The sequence below is a fragment of the Siphateles boraxobius genome, unplaced genomic scaffold (assembly GCF_051911475.1).
Source record: "Siphateles boraxobius isolate OS27281-9 unplaced genomic scaffold, OSU_SipBor_1 55, whole genome shotgun sequence".
Taxonomy (NCBI): domain Eukaryota; kingdom Metazoa; phylum Chordata; class Actinopteri; order Cypriniformes; family Leuciscidae; genus Siphateles; species Siphateles boraxobius.
In genome coordinates, this window is record NW_027509181.1 from 3,942,129 (window position 1) to 3,962,556 (window position 20,428).

Here is a 20,428-nt window from a genome sequence, read left to right on the forward strand (position 1 = left end):
GCTGACAATCACTGCTTTCTGCAAGGCTTCAGGGACTTTTGCATCCACCCAACAGGTGTTGACCAGATCGGTAAGTGTGTAAGGCCGTCCAACTCGATACAATGCCGGTAATCGAATTAGCGGTGAAGGTCTTTGCGTGTTACTGTCTTTTCTCACGGCAAAGTATTTTTGGTTAAATGCAATACATTTTCTCATATGTATTTTCTCGTTATTTCATCTGACTCCATGAATGAAAAGGCTTTAATGATATCTGTGCATCATTAAATGTGAGCGAATGTTTTACTATTCTTTTAAACTCTTGAATGAAAATAATGTCAAAGTCAATTAGAATAATCAAATGTCACAATTTAATATGTCAGGTAAATGTATCATTACAATTTCATAATCAATTAATAGATAATCAATGCAAAACATCAAATGCTCTAGAATAAAGAGGAAAAAGAGTGTCTCGCAACTCTCAGCCTCACGGGCCGATTCCAAATATAGAAAAAGCCCTGAGCTCTCGCTGCGTTTCATTATATACCCAGACCTCATTTCAAATCTAAACATCATTCAGTCAGATGGTCAGAAGGTGTTAACTCAAAGACACACCCTCCAGTATTGGAGGGTGTGGAAGATATTTCTAAACTTCCTAAGAACTTTATTACCTTTTGGTTTACTTCTTTGGGAATGAGACATTTGTACCAGTCGCACCGAGACATTTCAAATAATACCAAACATGTATAAACCTTGATGATAATCATTCACATTAAACCATTTAGATTCTTGTGTGAGTTTGGGAGATCTCTGCCAGGATGAAGACTGGGGGAGAGAAATGTAGATTAGGATGAGGGAGGTGAGAGCTTCGTCTCAATAGTGCATGAGGGGGAGTTCAAATGTTAATTTCCTTTGTTTTCTCAGAGAGTGGCCCTCTCTTAAAGTCCTTCCAGTTTTTCCAGTCTTACAAGTGCTTGCATCAGCTCCCACCCTCCATTTTTTTAGTATCTCGGTGGCGATCTCATCCATGCCTCCGGTCTTCCCATTTTTAAGTGTATGCAGCGCCATCATGACTTCTGCTATTCCAATGCATCCGTTAGCGATGGGTAGATATTCTGTTTGCGCAAATGCGTCCAGTTGGAGGATCCTCTTGGGGGCCGGTTGATTAAGTGTCCCCTGACAGTGTTCGACCCACCGTCTGTTTTGCGTTTCTTTGATCAAGACTGGCCCCCCGTGGCCTCCTTTTGACCCTGACAGATCACGTACTATGCGGAATAGAGTCTTTGAATCATTCATATCTGCAGCTTTCTGGGCTTCCTCTCCCCTCTGTTCAAACCAGGCCCGCTTGTCTCGACGGGAGCTCTGTTTGACTTGTTGGTCCAAGTCGTTTTAAATTATTTTGGCATGGACGTGCTGATCTTCCTTTGCCGCTTGATCCCGTCGCTGCTTCGCATGCTGTCTCTCATCAATCAACCCCCATGTCTTTGTAGGTCCCTCTTCGGCAACCAATCGCAACCTGTGCACTCTCCAGCACCGTCTCTCGGAAAAGACGGACTCAACGCCTGGAATCGATTCTGAAGTTCGATCTGGAATCACTCATTTACGTTCCGATCTTTAAGATTTGTCACATTGAATGGGCGGCGGCGCTGAGGAGGGAAAGCGCAAAGTACGACACTTGGATCGAAGGAGGTTGTGGTCAGAAGCCACATCTAGACCGCGCTGGACTTTGACATCGAGAACAGATTATCACCATCACATTTGCGATGCAGATGTAGTCGATCTTATTTAGTGTTCGGCCACCAGGGGATTAACAAGTTTTCTTGTGGATTTCCTTGTGTTTGAAGAATGTATTTCCGATGCACAGATCATTTTCAGCGCAGAAAGTGGAGTGTCTGAGGCCATTATCATTTGTTATTGTTGCTGAAACCCCACTCCTGGTACCATGTATTATTTCAGAGACAACAAATAAAGAGAAAAGGATGGCTTGGACTGTTGTCGTTATTCCACGTGGAACACACAGCATATACAAATTACAACTCTCCTTCCTTAGCAAATGCACTTAATTTTATATAATACATTACTGCCACCTGCATGCTGGACTAAATCATTACTCATTACTAGTAGACTACTCATTACACGCTGCCCCTCTGACTAGAATGTCCAACAAAATGTCTGAATTAACAAAAACAGGAAACCATATTGTCTGGAATGTGTTGCTTAATGTTAAGGAGTTCGTCTCTGTTACTGTAAAACTTATGGAAGAAAAATAACTAAACACAGAACAAACAAACAAAAACAACAGAAGAATTTGAGAGCTCAGCACCGTGGCTGCATGACATTCTCTGTGCCATCTTACAATTGAATGGAAATCAAAGCTGGGAATAAATGCTTTTAGGTGGAAACAGGAAACACTCTTGGTGTGTTTAGAGACCTGGATAGACTGTACATGGCAACTGTTAGATGCATTCTCAAACCGAGCATCTTGCACATGAGCAATTAATCTAGAATATTCCTCTCCCCTCTGGATACGGACCTATGTACCACATTTATGAACCAACTGGAGGAAAATAGGTTAGTCCCTGACGTGAATGGAGAAACACATAACATTGTCTGGATTTTCTGAAAGAATTTGTAAAGCAGAACCAATTGCGCTTACCTGCTTGAATGGAAATATTGTGCTGGTTCTCCTGTGCCCAAAATCTGTGATGTCCACCATAAATAGGGCTGGTGTAGAGGACTTGGCAGTTTATCTTATTTCATGCCCGATTGATACATTAGAATCTCGATGGAGGAATGTGGCATCAGCAAGCTTCTCTGATTATCAGGACATTGACAAGTTTTGGCTGGAAGTCAAGATGCAGGAGGACACAAGTGTTTCCAGGAATTAGCACAAAGTGCCATAAAACTTCTTGTTCTGCCTTTTTTGTTCTGCGTTTTCCACAGGAAAAAAAGCATTTTTCAATAATTCTAGAGATGTTCTCTTCAGTTCTGTGAAGATTTTTAAGACCCTATTATGCTATATATTAATCTGGTAGGCCTATACTATTTTGGTATCACGTTTGTGTGTGTGTGTGTGCGTGTGCATGTGTGTATGTGTGTGTGTGTGTGTGTGTGTGTGTGTGTGTGTGTGTGTGTGTGTGTGTGTGTGTGTGTGTGTGTGTGTGTGTGTGTGTGTGTGTGTGTGTGTGTGTGTGTGTGTGTGTGTGTGTGTGTGTGTGAAAAGTGCCCTTTGGACTAACCCATTTGTTTTTGGTTTTCTGTTATGCTTGTAATGTTCTATTGTATTAGTTATAACAGTATGCATTCGGGGCTGTTATTTTTTTAAATGGCCGCATTTTAGACATTATTAAAGACAACTGTCTGTCACAGTTTAGATTGTGCCTTTTAAATTATGCTGACCTTTTCAGACGAAGAGTCAGTTTGTAATTTCAGAAATTTGACAGTTTCTTCCATGTTACAGTCTCTGTTTACAGTATCACATTGCATGGTGTAATGTAAAGTGCCTGTATTTGATGCAACAGTTACCTGCTATCTTTTTTAAATTCTCATTTATTTGTATAGGCCTATTTAAAAAACATCTTGTTTGACAAAACAACACTTGTTTGACTTTCATGATGTAATGGACAGAATTTGAAAGCTAAGACCTTGTGTCTTATCAGAAATAACAAAGCACAGTATTCTTTGCAATTATTGGATGGAAGAGGAGTTACAAATAATGTTTGCTGTAATGAAAAACGGTTGACCTGGCAACCCTGGCTATAACTATGGGGGATTCATAGGGTCAAATAGAGCCTGCTTTAACGTCACTGTTTTTTAACTTAATACGTTATTGTCACATTAACTTTCCCTAAATTTAACACAAAACCTTTTCTTCTCACACAGTATGTGTTGCAGTCTGACATATTTTCCCACTCCTTTTGATTGACAGGATATAATCGGCCTGTTTTTAAACAATATGAAAATAATTTCTTTTATCATACGATACCGATTATTTTGACCAATACATCGGTACATCCCTACAATGAACTGCAATGTCTGTAATGTAAGACACCTAAGACCGTGCCACAGGGAGACGGATGGACAACTGATTGTCCTTGCAGTGCCAAACAACGTGTAACCATGTGTTCCCCTCAAGACCTGATTTGTTTTTTAAACACAACACCTTTGCTTCATCAATTTATGTAGATGTGTGCATTCTTTGTGTCTTCAATGCACATAATTCATATCACCATGTTTATATGTTTCTTCTTTTAGCAACAGCAATACCTTTCTTTTGCAATTCCTTTTGAACCCAATAAAATAATTATCATTAATTAACAAATAATTGGCACGTTCATGAATTTATTGGGGAAGATGCCTCTTGAAGGTAAATGAAGGAATGGAATAAAACAAAATGTAAAGGTATATGTAGAGATTGAATTATGCAAAATAAAGGCTGTAAAATGGTATACAATTTGAACAAAAAATTTTAATACACTTATTAGTCATTTTAAGAATAAAACAATTCATCATTCAAACACTAATTTGGAAGGGCTGACCTATATATTAATTTATGTTCCTAAACATATTATTGTTTATTTTTTCTGTGTATATATATATATATATATATATATATATATATATATATATATATATATTCTGATTATTTTGTGCTCTCCATTCTGTGGATGGGCTCATGACAGCTTCTGTCTCATTAGATGTAAATACTCTCTTCTCCCATTTTTCTTCTTCCTATTCTCTTCTTCATCTTCCGTTTCTTTCACTCCCACATCTTTTTCTTTACATCTCACGCTTAACCTAGGAAACACAAAGGAGTTTTAATAAACAGAAGGTCATTGTGAACCTCTGTTATGGGTATCGTTCGCTACCTCACGATACAATATGTATCAAAATAAATACATCACTACAACTTATATTGCAATATATCACAAAGCCTCATATTCACATTGCAAACAATACAATAACAATTTAACACATGCTTAAAAAACATTTATCTTAAACAAATCACAATTACCTTTTTATTGGACTCAAAAGCCACATTCCCTTACATTATAATACATATTATTGTACTATAAACTAATGTATTAATTCACAAACATGTTCTTAGAACATGATTTACCCAAATAGGACATTCCTGGATCAACATTGATCGTCCTGGAACAACATTCCTCTCAGTTAATCAGATTTTAGGCTTCTCTTTAGACAAATGCACATTGCATATCCACTGTGTAACATGCCATTTAACTAGTAGTTAGTTTATATTGTATGCAAATTAGTTTGCATTTTGCATTTGATGTAAAATATAAATTCTCACTTAGTAGAAATAAATCAATTTTAAGATGCAGATGTTTTGGTATTGAGCTGACAATACAATCACAGGTTGGTGCAACTTCTCAACTATGAAACCCTTCCCACTGAGGAAGACAAATGAAAAGTTCAGCATACATTTCACAGGTACTCCATGCATGATTAATTACAGACCAATTTAAGACCACGTTCTCTCAAAGCAACACCAACCCACACATTAAACATGCACAAGTCTAAAAACGCAAACATATATAAAGACAGGTACAACACAACAGCTATTAGAGGGGTATTGGATACCTTGCTTCTTTTTTTCTTTTCTTTTTAAACCTTTAAACTTGAGACTGTTAGTGGGAAATAAATTAAAAGAGTGTGAGAGATGAGATAAAGCATAGAAGAATGATGAGTGCAACCAAGTTGTATAGAGAAAAGGATTGTTCAATTAATATAATAAATAGACAAAGAAAATTTTAATTAAAGTTAAGTTTAAGGAGTAAATCATATTTCATTCAGAAAAAAGTCAGAATAAACAGTATAAGATTGTAAGAGTATGAGAGTGAATGTAATTTTACATTTAAAATATGTTTACTTAAATGCATGTTATTTTATAATTATGTCGAAATATGTATATTTAGATTTATTTGAGAACTCACCGTCTATGTAGTTACGAGCGAAGAACTTCAACACCTCATCAATGAGGATAACAGGGAAAGAAAGCTTCAGTACCACCATCCACTGTTCCACGTTCAAATGAGTCAACTTGAAAACCATCTGTAATAGGAAAAGGAAGGTTGTGGCCAGTGTAGGGATATAGTTAAATATAATGAACAGGATGAAATAAAGGTGAGAGACGTACAGGCAGGGGGTCCACATAGAGGATCATGAAGTGGAGGGACATGGAGAGGGTCATGGCAGAAATCAGCCAGCCATTACTCCATGGGGGCATGCGCAAAAGGGACTGATTCTCAGACAAACTAATGAGAAAGACACAGAAATACAGAGAGGAATACTTATTACCACCATCAATGTCAGGATAACATTTGCTTTCTTCCAAAACCTGTCAGCATTGTATTGCATCTTAGGTTCCAATAAAAGGCTGGTTCAACGCTGCCATAGGTTTATTCTGCCATCATTTACTCACCTGCAAGTTGTTCCTAACCTGCATGAATTTGTGTCTTCTGCTGAACACAAAAGAAGATATTTTGAAGAATGTCGGTAACCAAACAGTTGTGGGGCCACATTGACTTCCATAGTATTTTTTTTCTTCTGTACTATGGAGTTAATGGGGACCAGAAACTGTTTAGTTACTCATATTCTTCAAAATATCTTCTTTTGTGTTCAACAGAAGAAAGAAATTCATACAGGTTTGGAACAACTTAACTGTGGAAATTATGGCAATTTTTGACAACAATGCATGCATCTTCCACAGAAATAAAATCCCATAATGTGTTGCGGCTTTGTAATTTCTAAATTTTAACTGTACATATATTTAGTGAAGTACTGAAAATCTACTGCATTAGACAAAAACTGCAGTGAAATGTAACCTGTTGAGGGCGTTGAGCATCTCAATTGTGACCAGGACAGACAGAGCCATGGTCATGGGTGCAGAAGCCTCAAACACCTCACAGTCAATGCCAGTGAAGTCCTCATTCTCCTCGTGGCACTGCATGAAGTGAGACTACAGCAGGAAGAGAAATTAGCAGCCATAAACAGATATGATAAAGAAGCTTTCTTTCCATGTTAGATTAAAATAATAATTATATGATGGAGATATTGCTCACCAGCTGGTAGTAGGTGATATGAGGACCCTCATCATCATACAGAAACCAATGGCCGGCAGCAGCCACGGTGGCAGCACCCACATATCCTGAGGACAGTCAAGTCATTAGAGTAACACCAAAAGTCTCACAGAAAATATGAGTAAGTAGATATTCCACAGAAATAACAAGGATACCAACCACCAATGGCCATGTATCTGAAGAACAGCCAGCCAGAGATCAGGGCCTCTTTGGGAGAGCGGGGAGGCTTGCCCATGATCTCAAGATCAGGGGGGTTGAAGCCCAGGGCAGTGGCGGGCAGACCATCAGTCACCAAGTTCACCCAAAGCAGTTGGACTGGGATCAGAGCCTCAGGCAGACCAAGAGCAGCAGTCAGGAAAATACTAAAAGAAGACAAGAAACGAGAAGAATGTCACATGTGAGAAGGAGTGTAAAAAGTGCAAAGAAATTGTATACTTAAGTTAAAGTACGTATACCACTAGTGGAAAAAAACCTACAACAAAATGTATTTAAAATAAATGTAATATCATACTAAGTATAGCCTACTACAAATCCATTAACATATTTACTGACATATCGCTTACTGATATAAATATTATAATTACATTTTATTTGGAGTACTTCTTCATTGCACAATAGACATTTCTTAATATTAAGCCTAAAATGTATTTAATATCACTATTAGTATATGGATAGTATGATCTCTGTTTAATATCAGTCTTTAAATGCAAAATATTTAGAGTGTACCTGAAGTATACTTGCAATAGTTCCACTTTAGTATAATCAAATATACTTAAGTATATCTTTAGTTGGACGTCCTCAACACTATTTCTGGATAACAAAAAGTAGCCTAGATTTAATGCAAAATTAGTTGTTCCAATTTAGCAGACTTTAAGTATACAAATTAAGTATACAAAAAGTACATTTGCAGGGTATATATATTAAGCACATACCAATGTAAATATTTTTGTTGTATACTTTATTTACTATACATTTTTACTATATTTCAAATACATTTTAGTATATTTATTTTTCACTAGGGACTATATCAAAAAATGTACTCAATTAAATATACCTACCCACAAAAAATGTAAAAAGTAAATAAAGTTTCCACATTTAATTGTCCTTGAGGATTTCAAAGTTGGAAATTTGTAAAATTTAAAAACAAGAGGCAGAATATATTTTGCCATTTTAGTATTTTTGATGCAAAAACTTTGGAAAGAAATTTGTCACAAATTACAATTTTGGTTTTACAACTTATGGTTATTTTTAGCAGAGGATTTTAACGTAGTTTGACATTTAAATATATTGTGAGTTTTAGAATAATAATCAACTAATCAAGCTGTGTTCACACTTGACTCAAGTTCATTCATCTACAGCAATGGTTATTATAAAACTCCAATTATTCTAGTTCAATGTTTGTGTCTAGAAGGGATGTTTCACCCAAAAATATATTCTGTTATGACTTACCCTCATCTTTCTTTAATTGCGAAATGATTTAAGTCGTGTGACATGTACTTTGTAATGTTAAGTCTATATCAACTTGTAATGGATTAAAAAGTATTATTTTTTAACCATGCAAATGAAACTAAGTATAAGTATGTTTTCACAGAACTCAAAGAAAACCGATTCCCCGAAATAATACTCAAGTATAGTAGTGAAGTATTTAAATCCACCTCTGTGTGTGAGCATACATGATAACATTAGACATGTTTTTAAAAAAGGCCATGGATTCTTACCAGACGACCTCTCCAACATTGGAAGAAATCAGGTAACGGATGAATTGCTTCATGTTGTTGTAAATAGCTCTGCCTTCCTCAACAGCTGCCACAATAGAAGAGAAGTTGTCATCGGCGAGGACCATCTCAGAGGCTGACTTGGCAACGGCAGTGCCAGAGCCCATGGCAATGCCAATTTCTGCCTTCTTCAAGGCAGGGGCATCATTGACACCATCACCAGTCTAGAGCAAAGATAACAACATTACTGTATCATCTTAAAGGCAGGTCTCATGTGATATAGTGTTGTGGATGTTGGCTTGTAAAGTGCAAGGGTACGTATGTCTTACCATAGCAGTAATCTCATCATGACCTTGCAGGAACTCAACAATCTTAGACTTGTGGGCGGGCTCAACACGGGCAAAGCAGCATGCCCTACAGACAGCCTCACTTTGCTCAGAAGTGGGCAGGTCATCAAACTCACGGCCAGTGTAAGCCCTTCCAGTTACATCCTCATCCTCGGAAAAGATGCCAATACGACGGCAGATGGCCACAGCAGTGCCCTTGTTGTCACCTGAGGGTTAGCGTTTTTTAGTTTTAGTTTTTTATTTATTTTTATTTATTTTTAGTTATTTGGAAGACAGGTCAGGTGTTGCAGCAAGATTGAAAGAGATGACTGACGAGAGGAGGGATAAAAAACATACCAGTGATCATGATAACACGAATGCCAGCAGCCCTACACAGTTCAATGGAGCTAGAAACCTCTTTACGGGGGGGATCCAGCATACCAACACAGCCAACGAAGGTTAAATCAGTCTGAACAAGACACAGAAGAAGTAGCATGTCAAAGTTTTGTAAAGTCAAAGATTTTATGTAGCTTAGGCTGTTCATTTAACCCTCATACATCATTCTTGCTAGAGCACCATAGCTGGAGCCATTCTCATTTTTCATAAATCAGTGCTGTCGGTCACCTTTTACATTTGTATCTGAGTTTTACAAATATTTAACCAATTAAATGTTGTGATTAAATTTGTAACTCCATTGGATTCTCAAAATGTAGGCAAAACCTCATTGAAACAAATTAAACTCTGTTTGAGCTTGATTTTGGTCAAATGTTAATAATATAATGACACTTTCAAGTTTCTAACCATATTTAAAGCCACAATGCCAACTCTGATGACATGCTGTTCAATTATTTAAAAAAAAAAATGTTTTCCCCCCCCTAAAAAGTAACCGTTTTTAACATAGGTTGACAGCCTTATTATAGCTTTGATGTTCACCTCATAGTCCGCAAATTTAGTAGAATCCTCAAGAGCCATTTCCTCAACTTTCAGGGGAGTGTCCCTGGTGGCCAGTGCCAGGCAACGCAGAGTGTCACGGCCAGTACCCCACTCCTTGATGGTAGCCAGGATCTTATCCTTTACACTTCCAGTCAGGGGTACACGAGTAGCACCAACACGTACATAGGCACACCTGTCAATCACACCCTCTGGAGCACCCTAAAAAAAAGAGGATTCAGAAGAAGTGTCTATTATTAAGGGAAGATCACCATCAATATGTACCATTTTTGTGACAATTTACTTTTTAAGATCCTTAAAAAAAACTGTGATGATACCGTGGTACAGTGATGTTCTAGATTAGCAATACCATGGTACTCTCATTTATATATACCACTGTACCATATCATACACCATAGTATTTGCAAAGAACTTCCAAGAGACCATGAAACTTTTTTGAGTGAGACACATGATGGTGAAATAGCATACCTTAACAAACATTTTGCTACCTGCATCACCCTTGGAAGGTGTACAGTACACAGACATAGATTTCCTGTCACGGGAGAACTCCAGAGTGAAGTTCTTCTTCATTAGCTGCTTAATAATCTGCACAAGATGAAAATGGAAACAGATTTGAGTTACATAACAGCACCAAGCTACATTACTGATGTTTTAGGAAGGTACGCCTCTACTTACACTACAGCAAGCATTTGCTCTCTCAATCTTGGACAGGTTGTTGACGCTGGACTTGAAAACATTCATCTTCTCAACCAAGCAGCACAAAGCAGTTTCAGTGGCCTCACCGACCTTCTCAAAGATCTTCTTGGACTGTAACACAAAGGAAGATTCCAGGGTTTTTTTGGGACAAAAATAAATAAGAGAATGGAGGAATGAAGTATACAAGAGTATGTGTCTCCCACCTCATTGTAGTCAAGGGAGGAATCGTTGCACAGGGCACAAATGGTGGCTAACTCAACTAAACCGTCAATCTGACTGCAGTCAACTCGAGCACCCCCTTTTGTGCTGAGAAAAAGATGCAACTCAGATTACATTTATGACTTCAACTTGTTGATAGCCTGATTATAAAAAGGAACATTTAGGGGAAGTTTTTAATGGTGTACTTACACCTCACCCTCGGGTGTGTACTTGGAGCCAGAGATATCAAAGCAGTTAAGATCAACATGATCACCCTCAATTCTATCAATGATGAACATCTGTAATGATAAACAATTTCATTTTAGTCTGAAAGTAATAATATGTCCATATGAATATAAATGTTTACATGTGAAGACTTATACGTTATGTTCAAAGGTGAAGTGTGTAATTTCTGCACCAATTGCAACACCCAACAAACTGCAAAAATAATGTGCTTTAGAAAAAGGTTTCTAAACACACCTATTTAAAAATAAAAATAAAAATGGAACATAAATGTTCCAAAAACTCTTGGTTGGCAAATCAGACTGCTTAAACGTGTAAATGTTATCTTAGCTATGTTTTGAAAGTGAATTGTGGAAGTCAGCCTACTAATGGCAGATTAAAGGCAGGGTAGACAATGTTTTTGCAGAAACATTTTTTTGTTATGCTGGTTGAAAGTCTCTTCATATCCTGATAGCAATCTTTAGGTAAAATGGTCTAAATATATTTCTAGAAATATATATATATTCTGTGGAAGGCGTAGGACCATACAATGTTCGTCCTATGCAATGTCCTACCTGCCTGTCAACGTATGATTTGCCTACCGTTGTGCACCCTGTTTGGGCAGACATCACTCATCAGTGTGTTTCCAGCTATATGCCGAGTTGTATACAGAGACAGCCACAGAGTAGCACAAACAAACAGCAGCCGCCTTTTACAGTTCCTGCTGTACCAAACAACGAGCTTATGCTGCGTTCATGCCATAACTACCCTAAATTAAGAGGTGGCAACCCGTGACATTCTACTGGGAACTGTTCACTGGTATCCTCAGAATGTTTTCAATGGCAACAATATCAATCTTGAAATGAATCTGCAGTAGTCAGGTGGTACAGGTCAGTGCTCTTTAGCTCTTTATTTTCATTATCATTGTAATGTTATGTGCTTTGAGGCGTGAGGTAGTTTAACGCTGTCTCTTGTGAGTCTTTGTAGACTCTGCTCCGGCTGTGTGTGTGTGTTGTGTTCATGTGTTTTAGAGCAGTGGTTCTCAACTCCAGTCCTCGGGACCCGCTGCTCAACTCCAGTCCTCGGGACCCACTGCTCTGCACATTTTGTATGTCTCTCTTATCTGACACACTCAGTTCAGATCATAGATAGAGTCTCTCCTAACGAACTGATGATCTGAATCAGGTGTGTTAAATAAGGAGACATACAAAATGTGCAGAGCAGTGGGTCCCGAGGACTGGAGTTGAGAACCACTGTTTTAGAGGATGCGTGGCTTTTGACACCGTACTGAAGGGAGGGTGGGACCTTATTCTTTCAAAGCTAGCTTGATATTGCTAGCCGCTCCGCAATTGCCTACCCTACCTTTAAACCCTTAACTCTTGTCACAAGAGTTAGTTTTTCAAAACTGGAAAAGTTAAACACTTCACCTTTAAGACTACAGTATATCAGTATTCGCAATAGCTTCATTATTTCTGAGTGGATGCATGTACATGCAACACCTACTTTGGTCACACACATCTGATTGGTGGTCAGGGTGCCAGTCTTGTCAGAGCAGATGACAGAGGTACAGCCCAGGGTCTCCACAGAGGGCAATGAACGGACAATGGCGTTTTTCTTGGCCATACGTCGGGTACCAAGAGCCAGGCAGGTAGTGATGACAGCAGGCAAACCTGACAAGAGAATAGGAGTTTATGGATGGATTAATGTCTGTCAATAATATTGACACTCTTGATAGATTTAGATAGTAACTATGCTTCATGTAAAGTATAGACTAAAGGACAAGGTTTTAGCCCAAGCGTGGGCATAGTCTGTATTACATAATAAACCTTGGGAAAAAAAAAACTTTGAGATATGTGTGATATGTGTTATGCTCACCCTCAGGGATTGCAGCCACAGCCAGAGCAACAGCGATCTTGAAGTAGTAGACAGCACCACGGATCCAGGATCCACCATGGACGGGGTCATTGAAGTGACCGATGTTGATCATCCAGACAGCAACGCAGATCAGCGAGATAACCTTAGAGAGCTGCTCACCAAACTCATCCAGTTTCTGCTGCAGAGGGGTCTTCTCCTGCTCTGTGGCAGCCATCTGGTCACGGATTTTACCAATCTCAGTGGCTACACCAGTAGCGACAGCGACTCCAATAGCCTTGCCAGCAGCAATGTTTGTGCCCTATAGGTGGGAGAGGAAACTAATGATTTACCCAAATAGTATTTTTTCCTGAATCAACTTCTTGTTCTTGGAACAATATTTCTTTTGATTATTAAGATATTGAGATTAGGCTGGTGTGTTGGGGTTTGAACAACTTTCTTATCTACTTAACCTTCCAAAAGCACATCCTACTGGGCGAAATCACGGTCACCAGGTTGGGTTAGAGTTAGGTTAAGGTTAGGGTTATTATTGAAAGGAACTTTGTTCAAGAACCTTGTGTGTATGGAGGAATGTAGCTAATTGGAGAGGTAGACAACTAATCTGTATAGTTGGATGATTGTATCGATGAAAACTCACAGAGAAAAGCATGTTCTTTTTGTCCTGATTGACGGCTCTAAGGTCGGGGACAACTTCGGTGTGCTTGATCACACTGACAGACTCACCTGTGCAAAAAGATAACCATATTTACATACAAATACAATAAAATATAACCTCAAAGTTACCAACTTCCCAAAAGTTCATCCCAAAAAAGCTACATAATCATGGGGATTATCTTCCTATGATGAATATTTGAGTTGCAGCAGAGTTTTGGTCACCAATTACCCCGCTGTGTTGAGGGAGACCTGAGAGAAGGTCCACAATGATCAATGTAACTACAGATGTGAGAAAAAATTCTCTCAATACACTGGAAAACAGAGGGATGCAGAGCAGCACAGCTGCTTCTAAGGTAGCCTACAGCTGCTTTAAAAATTATGTTCTATTTAAAAGAAACCACTTTTCATGTTTGTAGTGGTTATAGTTTTAATGTTCTGACAATTTTCACACCAGTGGGCTAAATTTCACAATCACACCTAGGACCCCACAAGCCTGTCCTGACGGCTAAGGTATATTTTCAAAATCCATAGGTATAGACTGTTAAAAGCACTAACCAGTAAGGATGGACTGATCAACGCGAAGGGTGGTGGATCGGATAGAAGTAAGCCTGATGTCAGCAGGAACTTTATCACCAACTAGGGAATAGGAAAGAGAGAGTTTTAAGTATGGAAAATAGTGGTGATTCATAACCAGTACTGCAACAAAAAGAGCCTGAACCAAAAATCTGACCTACAGGACACTTGAAACTACTAAATATATATGATTTGAATATATAGCCATGGATCACAAATATTATAGTGTATGTAGGCTCTGTGCCAGTGGCAGTAATGCCACATGATTTGTGGAGAACTATATCACAATGACCTAGACACGCTACCTCAAACCATAAATGTAATACAGTGAGTAGTTCTTTCCTACACATTATGTAGCCATATAATATTTTACATCTTGTTGCTTCTGTTAATCAAACTTCCCTTGCAGGGTTTGTAGTGTGCAAACCAGGTAATACAATTTATATCCAATATTGAGCATAATTTTACAGTAGTACTTTTCTACCATTAACCTTTTCCTACAGGACCCAAGATAGACTGACAGCATTGCTGTGTCACTTCTGCATATACCTCAACACTCAAAACGCTAATTTCAAATCCTTTTGGTGTAATACAGATACTGGATAATGGGTCATCAGGGGATTCTATACATTCAGAAAATATGCAAAGTGTGCACAGTATATTCCAAACTAAAGATTGAACGACATAAAGGAGTCTTACCAGACACCTCCACAATGTCACCAGGGACAATCTCTCTGGCCTTGATCCTCTGGACGCTCTTTCTGTCGGAGCGGTAGACCTTTCCGATCTCAGGTTCATACTCCTTCAGAGCCTCAATGGCACTCTCAGCATTACGCTCCTGTATGACAGACAATTCATTTGCTTGGTGTGCATATGCCAATGTGTTATGCATTCACTTAATTTACTTTGTGAAATCAATAATCTACATATATCTGCTTCTGTGATTAAGTAACTGTGTGCATTTGGTGCATTACCTGCCACACACCGACAATGGCATTGGCAATGAGAATAAGCAAAATGACAAAAGGCTCAACAAAGGCAGTCACAGTCTCTTCACCCTCCTCAAACCAGGCCAGTACCTAAAAAAACACAAATACGGACATTAGAGACCAGCACAAGAAACACATTGCTCTTGATTTGCATTTAGGGTTTATATTTCCAACTTTTAGAGCAGATAATGTTCAGACTGTACATCTTGGTGGTATCTACTGAATATCCTGATATTCATATAGGTATATATATATATGTATATATATAGTTAGAACTCTAATAAGAGTCTTATATCATCAATGGAATATATTGAAATAACTTTTAATTAAAATATTTTCAGAATGCACTTGACTAATGTAGTTTTTGTATGTTGTATTCAGTCTAGAATTGTGTCATACTCAATAAGTTTTTAGAAAAAGATAGACAGTAATCTGGAGTAAAATCTGGTGTTGAAATGTAGTTGGCTAAAATTCTTGGCAATTAATCCATTAATATGAAGGTTTCAGAGAAAATAAAAAAGACATTTCCCACCTTTGTATTAACTCTTGATTTATTGACCAGTGGAAGGCTTAGAGGCTGACTAGGCCAATCCTAAATATTATTTATGAATACGGGAAATACTATTCTTACATCATGATGCTTTTGTTCAGGTTGCTTAATTTCTCATCTTCTGCAAAGCATGCATACATTAAAAGCCATCAAAACATTATTTCACAATCTTGTTGCACAACAGGCCTGCAGTTATATCTCCTCTCCCTTTACTTTCTCTCATGCATCTCTCCTGACCTTTTCAAAGGATTGAGTTTCTGTCTTCAACTTGAGTTCTGCTTAAAATAAACCACTTCGCCCTCTCACACATCTTCTGAGCACCTCAATATTTTCCTTCTAAGGCCATTCGAACAGCTGGTTGAGGCGCAGTGTGGTGGGGGTTGGACATTAATACCCCCCATGTTCACCTTTAACCTCCTAATAACCGCTGAACCTTCCAAACATCCTGTCTTTCCTGCTTAGAAAACTATGGGATAAATAATACCACACATATGGCTTCCTGATAGCCTGGATGCCAGCCTGAACCCTGCCCACAAAATTTTTAGGTCAGGAAGTAGGTCTAGTCACATTCTGACTAGAATCTGAGTATGAAGATGTCAGGCTAGCTTCCTGACACAATAAATTAAGATCAAACAACTCTATAGGAAACTATTTGATGCTACATTGCAATATGTAATACTGCTGTCATATCTTAAGGCTGACGCTATACTGCTCACACTACTATGTAGACCTTTACAAATAACCTTTGCGCTAAATAAAAGGGCAAATTACCAAGTGTACCTTGTTGCATAACACCATAAATGGCCGTGGTGTATGTTACAACATTAAGGGCAGTAAGGCAACCTACACTATGTTACAACAGCTGTTTACATGACACACCACTCAAATTGAAAGGGTATGTTTAAAAGTGTGTGTCATGCTGTATCTATATGCTGACAGATCTGATTAAATCCCATGAACCAAATAGTTTGATATGTTTTGTATTTACATCACTATGACAACATACACATTAATGTCTTTGTTGTGTCTCTATTTTGATGAAATAACTATTTTGTTCTATATATATATATATATATATATATATATATATATATATATATATATATATATATATATATATATATATGATTCATATCCAATCTTTTTTTTTGTATGTGTGTAATGTTCTCTTTATGCTCAATATAAACATTTCTGAAAAAAATTTGGGACCAAAGAAACACTAATATATGGTAATTTTTTGTTGTTGTTGTTGGTGAGAAGTGGTGAGATTGTTGACTCTGTGGTTGCTGATTTATTTGCAATCTTTTTTGAATTATTCACTTTTAAGTAACTTACGAAAGAGATGCAGGCAGCAAGCAGCAAAATTCTGACCAACAGATCTTCAAACTGCTCAACGATCAACTCCCAGACGGATTTTCCTAAATGGAACAGAAATATAGTTCAGTCGTTACTTAGTAGATTTTGAGATTCTATTGATGACTAGTTAATATGGACTTAGTTCAAATGTTGTTACTTTATTAGCAATATGTTTGTACATACCCTCCTCAGCTGGCAGCTCTGAGAAAAAAAAGTAGACAGAGAAGAAAGAAAAAAATAAAATAATTGACCAGAAATCAAGACAACATTTACTCTGGCCAATCTTTCACTGTATCCCAGAAGAGCTATTATGGCATAACCATTTATAATTGATTTCATATGAAAATTATTTAAAAAAAGGAGCTTGAGGCCTTTCAATCATTTTGCAGACAAGTGAAAAGTATTAGTATGTTCACACCGGAACAGCTATTGGACATGAAATGGACATATTTCAACTTTAATATATGAACAGTTTGAAAGCAATGCTGACATTCGGTCCAAGCTTAAGTATTCATGTTTATTCAAATATATTTTAATACACATTATGAGAAATATTACAATGTTTAAATAACTTACATATAAATTCTCACTAAAGCTTAAATTAAAAAGTTTTAATTATATGCAAATAGCAACAATAATAATATTATTTACTACTACTACTACTACTACTACAAATAATACTAATAATTATAATAACAGCCTAAATTGAAATACACCTCTGAACAGTAATGTGTAACCTGCTTTCCAACAATTGGAATTTATTTTTGAAATTTAAAAAGTGCTTGTGCATGCTAGGTCCTCTCTGTACAAGTGGTTATGTTTTTAAATCATGACTTTTTAATGCCAGTAACATATCTGATCTCTCAGGGCAACTTCCCTCCCCCATCTGCCTGAAATACTGCTAATCTAATAAGACCTCTCAAATATCCAAGCAAGGCCGTTGTGCCATCACCTGTCTTTCTTCCCTTCTCCTCTTCTGCCAAAGTCTATTTTCAATCCCAGCTTCTCAGTTTCTGTGCCACAACCTGTTTGTGTTCCTTTAAATGCCACTGAAGAGTCTGAACATTTCAGAATATACTAAACCATCCATTATCAAGATTGTCTAAGATCTACTCAATTGTTTATACTATTCGTTTTTTTAACTATTAAAAAATTTAACCCAAAAGCTCTGTTGTACTAACTATATGTGTCTATCTGTATGCCTTCCTAAAAAGGAATGCTTCCACCATTTAGAGTATTTGGTTGTCTTTATATTAATCCCTGAATGCATCTTCAAGATATCTCATTAATCTCACCATTGTAGCCGAACTTAGTCAGGTTCTTCTTGAACTGATCAGGTGAAAGCCCGGTGGTCTCATTAACCGCAAAGTAGGCCAGACATTCAGCCGTGGACTTGGCGTAGGCGTCCTCCATCCTGTCAGGGGTGAAGGATCTTTACGAGTATAGCAAAAGCTTAGTTAAACAGGTCTATCCGTGCCTTTAGTCTTTATTGCTCTTGTTACTCTCTGTACTACAAAATCTGCCCCCCGTTACTTGGACCCCCTCCGTACAGGAGTGATGGACTGACAGAAAGAGCGATTAAATTCACACATGTGCACTGTTTTATACTGCTGCCAGCTGCCCTATTGGTCAAAGTTGCCCATCGCCACACCCCAAAATTCCAGTCAGTTGTGTATGGCTTTGCAGGACTGAGTTATAGACTAGGGGTTGAACGTCTTCGGCGTCTCAGACTTGAAGATGTGGGGGGTTATTTGGTGGGCAAGGAGCATGAGGGGATAGCATATGTAGGGGGTAGCACTGAAATGAAAAGTTGTTCTGTTTTTGGAACATGCATGGTCAGTGGAATAAGGAGAGTGGAGAAGGTGAGAGAGTTAGAGTGAGTGATGGGCCAAATGGCCTCTGATAGAAGGGGGGAGTTAGAGGAGTGCTGGAGGGTTAAATTGGTACAAGCATTAGAGGAGTGTGGTTACATGGGAGGCTTAAATAAGAGAGTGTCACAATGAATACACATTTGTTTGGCATGAAAAATAACACAATCATTTCCTATGATCCTTTTTAGATCTATCTCAGCATTAAGATCCAATTAGAAACTAAATCAAGTTGTGAATCGACAGGTTTTTTACCAAGTGTTCATGACTAAACACACTATCGTAATCATATGTATGTCATGTCCATCACTCTCATGGCAATTAACTATTTTTGTATCTGCATTGACCCCACAGACAATTAGGTTTAGGGGTGAACCTTTGTTATTACTTTTTGAATTACATCATACAAAATCACCATCTTTTCTCACAAGATTGGGTTGGTCATGGCATTATGGTTGGCTGCCCTTCATTTTACACACATAAAAATGACAGTCTTTGTTTGTTTTTTTCAAAGGAAGAAAATTTAATAATTTAGAGGTTGAAAGTTCTCAAAGGTCTTTATAATTTAGTAAGCATGGTTTCTTCTACAGAATTGCTTTCAGACCCAGTCAAGAGGCGCATCACTCTGGAGATGGTTAAGGAGCTGAAAAGACCTGGAAACAGGCAGAGATGTCAGACAGAGGGACCAGGGTGGAGTACGTGGAAGCGTCCATGGAGGAGTGGCCATTGGAAGCGCCCATGAACGAGTGGCCGGTGGTAGAATCTAGAACTGAGTAGATGGCCGACGAGAGCCTAGAGCACAGCAGGAGGCAGCCAGGACGAGGGTGACCCACGGCGGAACTGATGGGGGGAGGAGCCAAGGTTGAAACTTGAGCCCAACCGACTGAGGTGACGCAGGTAGATGGTGAGTTCCAGGCAAAGTCTGTTGGACCGAGAGACCCAGAGACATTGAGGGACAAAGAGACCGAGGTGGAGTCCCGGCGATGCGCGGCCTAGGTGGAGCCTGGGGGCCGGTGGACCAAGTTGACGCAGGTGTGAGCGAGTACCCCGGTGAAGCGTGAGGGATAGAGAAGCCCAATGGAGCCGTTGGGTTGAAGGGCTGGAGCACAGCAGACAGCCCGGAAGTCCGTGGCAATGGTGTAACGACAACTGACCCAGTTGGAGCCGGTGGGACAAGGGAGTCCGGTGAAGCCAAAGGGACAATGGTCCTGGGCGGAGCAGAGGACCCAGGGCGAAGCCGACGGTTCAAGGTGGAGCTGAGGGCTCGGAGGGAAAAGGCAGAGCCAGGGAATGGCCATGCCACGACGGAGCTGGTGACTCGAAGTCCCAAGGTGGATAAAGGTTGCAAGGCGGAGCTACTGGATGAACCAAAGAGCTGA

At 38.6% G+C, this 20,428-nt stretch overlaps 1 protein-coding gene across 1 annotated transcript; it reads right to left on the reverse strand.

Annotated features, from left to right (window-relative positions):
* Positions 1-4,598: 4,598 nt before the first annotated feature.
* On the reverse strand, positions 4,599-18,974 carry atp2a1l (ATPase sarcoplasmic/endoplasmic reticulum Ca2+ transporting 1, like). The gene is made up of 24 exons (XM_077205911.1): positions 18,477-18,974; positions 17,365-17,382; positions 17,161-17,243; positions 15,261-15,365; positions 14,986-15,124; positions 14,269-14,349; positions 13,697-13,782; positions 13,063-13,360; positions 12,691-12,857; positions 11,176-11,264; positions 10,971-11,073; positions 10,747-10,878; positions 10,540-10,656; positions 10,054-10,272; positions 9,478-9,589; positions 9,124-9,347; positions 8,798-9,018; positions 7,239-7,441; positions 7,062-7,147; positions 6,825-6,958; positions 6,137-6,254; positions 5,934-6,051; positions 5,581-5,624; positions 4,599-4,773 (listed from the first exon to the last, which is right to left on the reverse strand). Exons 1-23 carry the CDS (start codon positions 18,592-18,594, stop codon positions 5,605-5,607), a joined length of 2,991 nt encoding a protein of 996 aa, XP_077062026.1. The 5' UTR covers positions 18,595-18,974; the 3' UTR covers positions 4,599-4,773; positions 5,581-5,604.
* Positions 18,975-20,428: the final 1,454 nt, after the last annotated feature.

Bases quoted from the DNA above. Each gene is read 5' to 3' on its own strand.
- atp2a1l (XM_077205911.1), bottom strand. From the start codon at position 18,594: ATGGAGGACGCCTACGCCAAGTCCACGGCTGAATGTCTGGCCTACTTT. The intron at 10,879-10,970 runs GTGGGAGACACA...TTTGTGTTACAG, and splicing joins CCTCCCTTGACTACAATGAG to TCCAAGAAGATCTTTGAGAA. The intron at 6,959-7,061 runs GTGAGCAATATC...TTCCTGCTGTAG, and splicing joins ATATCACCTACTACCAGCTG to TCTCACTTCATGCAGTGCCA.